Source organism: Plectropomus leopardus, unplaced genomic scaffold (assembly GCF_008729295.1).
Source record: "Plectropomus leopardus isolate mb unplaced genomic scaffold, YSFRI_Pleo_2.0 unplaced_scaffold433, whole genome shotgun sequence".
In the NCBI taxonomy this organism is placed as follows: Eukaryota; Metazoa; Chordata; class Actinopteri; order Perciformes; family Serranidae; genus Plectropomus; species Plectropomus leopardus.
In genome coordinates, this window is record NW_024647453.1 from 1 (window position 1) to 4298 (window position 4298).

General features: G+C 34.9%; 1 protein-coding gene across 1 annotated transcript; it reads right to left on the bottom strand.

Moving 5' to 3' along the window:
• Window positions 1-554: 554 nt before the first annotated feature.
• Window positions 555-3782, bottom strand: LOC121939203 (PH and SEC7 domain-containing protein 2-like; the record flags this gene model as incomplete). Its single annotated transcript, XM_042482286.1, has 3 exons — window positions 3738-3782; window positions 1358-1548; window positions 555-625 (listed from the first exon to the last, which is right to left on the bottom strand). Coding segments are annotated over exons 2-3 (237 nt in total), but the record flags the coding sequence as incomplete, so codon positions are not given.
• Window positions 3783-4298: the final 516 nt, after the last annotated feature.

Genomic DNA, 4298 nt, shown 5'->3' on the forward strand with positions numbered 1-4298 from the left:
AAAGCTTAAAAAAACAACAAACAGATATCAATCCAGGTTTCAAAGGGTTAACTGATTTTATTTTATCTTGTCTTAGCCTGCAGTTTTAACCCTTTGAAACCTGGATCAGCATCAGTTTTTTGTGCTGCGTTCAGAAGCCTTTTACAAGCTTTATGAGCCTGTGAGACCTGAGAAACTGGTTTCATTTCTTTCACAACGTGAGGTGAAAAGGACCAAATTAGCGAGAAATGTTAGTAAAAGATGACAAAAAAGTTAGCTAATAATTTTTTTTAAATGCCCTTCACACAAAAAAAAAGAATGTCTCCCTATGTTTTTAAAAGAAGTCAAACCTATTTGCTCAGGTTTCAGAGGGAAAAACTGAATTTTATTTTAACTCACTCAAAAATAAAAATAAAGATAAATAAAATGAAATTGGTCCTAAAACAGAGCCCTGTGGTACCCCATGAAAAGAACACATTTTGGTTGACATGAAAAAACAAAACAAACACTTAATGCAGAGAAACCGTCATTTATGAAACAGCAGGGCTGCTGGGAAATGTAGTTCAGCTGTTTACCTTCTGCAGGTAGAGCACCAGACCCTTCAGCATGGCGTAGAAAGACTTCCAGCCCCGCTTACCCCGCGGAGCTGCAAGAAACAAGGCATCATGGGAGATTAAACATCACGGTAACATAGTTTCTCTGTGAACGATATTTTAAAAGCATCAATATATATAAATTCATTCATAGCCCAAATATAACATAGAATAGTAAATTATGGGAAAAGTTACCACATAAATAATTTTCAACATATTTAGTCAGAATTTAAAAAATAAAAATAAAAAATAAAATTATAAGGAAAATTTGAAATGACTGTTTGCAATTTTATAAATACAGCAAGAAATAAAATAAATAAAAACTTAACTTTGGAAGAAAAAAATGCTTTTTTTTGTACTTAAAAAATAGACTAAAATAGAATAAAAATAAACAGAAAAATGTCTTTAGATTTATGTTTTCATCAATTCTGTCAAATTTGTCCACAGAAAGAAAGAAAGTGCTTTCACAAAGTTTTTTTTTAATGTAATTCCTATTCTGAACTTATAATAAAAAAATAAAAATGAAACTGTCACGAAAAAAGACCTAAAATTGAACATTTTTGAAACAATAAAAACTAAACTGAAAACAATAAAAACTAAACTGAAAACAATAAAACCCACTCTGGATTTTAAAAAAAATGAAAAAATAAAAGCTAATTAAATCCATAAATGAAACTGTGGTAACAGCGTCTACAAAACAAAGATTAGAGGAAAGATTTTGGGCTCGATTATCAGACGAACACTCAATAAAGCCGATCTGGAGAGAGGGGATCGGGCAGGCGTACTTCTCTTCCCGTCGGGGTCGGCGTGGACTTTGCGGACCAGGAAGCCGCTCTTGTAGAGCTCGCCGTCGGCCTGCTGGGCGACGCCCACCAGCGGGTTCCCTCCGCTGCCGAGCCTCTTCATGGTGTGGGAGGCCGAGTCCGTTCGGACGTCGGCCAGCTCCGACATGGACTTCCTCAGCTCCTCCTCATCACTGCAGGAGACGACGGACGGAAATCAGTCAGACTGTTTTAGCTCGTTTAGCTTTTTAGCATTTTTCAGAAAAAAGATTAAAAACAACAAATTAACCCTGTGAAGCCTGGAGTGACATCACTTTCCGTGTGCTGGTCAAAGACACCTTTAACACTATTTAACCCTTTGAGCCCTGAGCAAATTGGTGCAATTTATTTCAAAAACATGGAAAAAAGGGCAATTTTTCCAAGTCTTATTTGCCTCGTTTTTTTTTTTTTTTTTTTTTGTTTTTTTTTTACTTTGTTATTTTATTTTATGTTTTAGTTTGTTTTAGGTTCTGTTATTTTATCTATTTGTTTATTTTTGCTACTAATTTTCAGGTAATTGTTTTGTATTCTTCACTAATTTCTTTCTAATTAGGGTCATTTCCTCTTTGGCTGCTCTTTGGCCAATTTGCTCAGGTTTCAAAGGGTTAAAGACAAAGTGTTTAATGAGCAATCGTCTGTAACTGCACTGATGATGAAACGAGGTGTGTGTGATTAACTGATCGATCTCAGAGTGTGTTTGACTGATGTGAAAGACAAAAAACAAAGTAAACTGAAACAATTAATAAAAAGATTATTATAAAAAGATTATTGAAAACATTATTAACATTATTAGTGTTAACCTTGTTATTATTGTTTGGGGTTTTTTTGCCTTTTTCCCATGTTTATGAGAGAAATCAAGTCAATTTGCTCTTTTTTCGTGTGGATTTCTTGGGATTTTCTTGTAGTTTTTAGAATATTTTCTCTAATATCTGGGTCATCTCTAATCAAGTTTTTTCATAGCCTTTTTCCCATTTTTAAAAAAAAAAAAAAAACCCAAACAATAATTTTATGAATCTGATGCTGTATTTTCATTGTTTCCACACCAATAATTTATTAAATATGTACGTTTATGTGCCTAAAGTGTGTGGATTATAATTAGAATTCAATTTCTATTCTTTTTTATTTCATATTATTATTATTATTTTTAAATCTATAACCTCTTTTCATGTATATTTAAATGTATTTGTACACATTTGTATTTTTTAATGCACAGATGGAAATATCCATGCATCTTTCACATTATAATTAAATCAATAAATGTATTTCTCACAGGAAATCATAAAATATCATAAATCACATAAGTCTCCTCCTGAATATTTTACAGAGCTTTTATACGAACACTTTGTCTCCACAAAACTGTACAAAGTTCTTACATTTTGGAAAATCCGAACGGAAGCCGAAATTCAACTGTCTGTCTTGATGTATGTTGTTTACCATAAACTGCTGTCCAGAAAAATGAGTAATAATAAAAAAATAAAAAATAAAAAAGATCTGAATAAAAGAAGAAAAACAAAGACCAACCACAGGAACAAAATCCTTGTTATGTATTTCATTATTTTCCTGTGTGAGGGATTTATGGGGATATTTTTTTCAGAAACGAAATATCATAAAATTTAGTGTTTTTCTCGGTTTATAACTTCTGTCTGTTTTGGAGAGAAGAGACCTCTGAGGAGAATTTGGCTCCCGGTGAAAACTGAACACTGAAGGATTATAACCAGCACGAGCTTCAGCTGGCTGTAATCTGTAACCTTCACTGCTACAAACCCACAAATCCCCAAAAATCTGACACACGGGAGCTTTCAGTCAGCAGGTTTGATTTTCCCGTTTCATCTTCAGAACATGTTTCTGACACACAGCTGCAGAGGATTAACAAACAAACAAACAAACAAACAAACAAACAAACAAACAAACAGACAAACAAACAGACAAACAAACAAACACATAAAGAAAAGGCTCAACATCAGGGAGGACAGATGCAAACAGCACGCCTGAACACACACGTGTGTGTTTTATAAATGCATATGTACTGTATAGATGTGTGTGTGTTTAATATATACATATGTACTCTCTGTGTGTGTGTGTGTGTGTGTGTGTGTGTGTGTGTGTGTGTGTGTGTGTGTCCAAAGTGATGCCTGGGCGTTGGGATGCTGACCTGTAATTACAGCGAGGAACAGAAAGCAGGGAGCAGTTGCCATGGCAACAGAGGCTTAAATATGGGAGTCAGGGCAGCAGGGACGCACAACACACACACACGCACGCACACACACACACACACACAAACACACACACACTTCAGATGTTTGGCATGTCGTGTGTTAGAAACCAGCTGACGGTTGGTACTCACATGGTCCACTGAAGCTTCTCGTTCTTAATGGAGCTGTAGAGAGTCTGCAGAGACACAACACACACACACACACACAGTCAGAGATATATACAGTGTGTGTGTGTGTGTGTGATTGAATTGTGGGACCCTCGGCTTTCCTTGTTTGACTTTGACATTTCTTTAAAAGACGACAGAAAAAAATCCGGTTTTTATCTTTAATCTGCAGATAAAAACTGTGATTTTCTATTTCAGACTCAGATTCTCTTTATTTCTCATCTTCATCATGTATCTCTACACATAAATAAAAATGAAATTATGTTTCCCCTCAAAATACAAACACATTTCCGAAATATTTCATTATTTCTTTGTTTTATTTATTATAAAAGGTAACTGATTTTTTTTGGGAGGACTTATTTTTTAACTCCTCCCCCACTGTGAAAAATTAAAAAACGAGACGCAGTTAAGCTACAGACTCTAGTTAGCACCTACAGAATGTCGTTAGCAGCTACAGACCCTCATTGGCAGCTAGACTGTAGTTAGCAGCTACAGACTAGTCAGCAGCTACGGACTATAGTCAGCAGC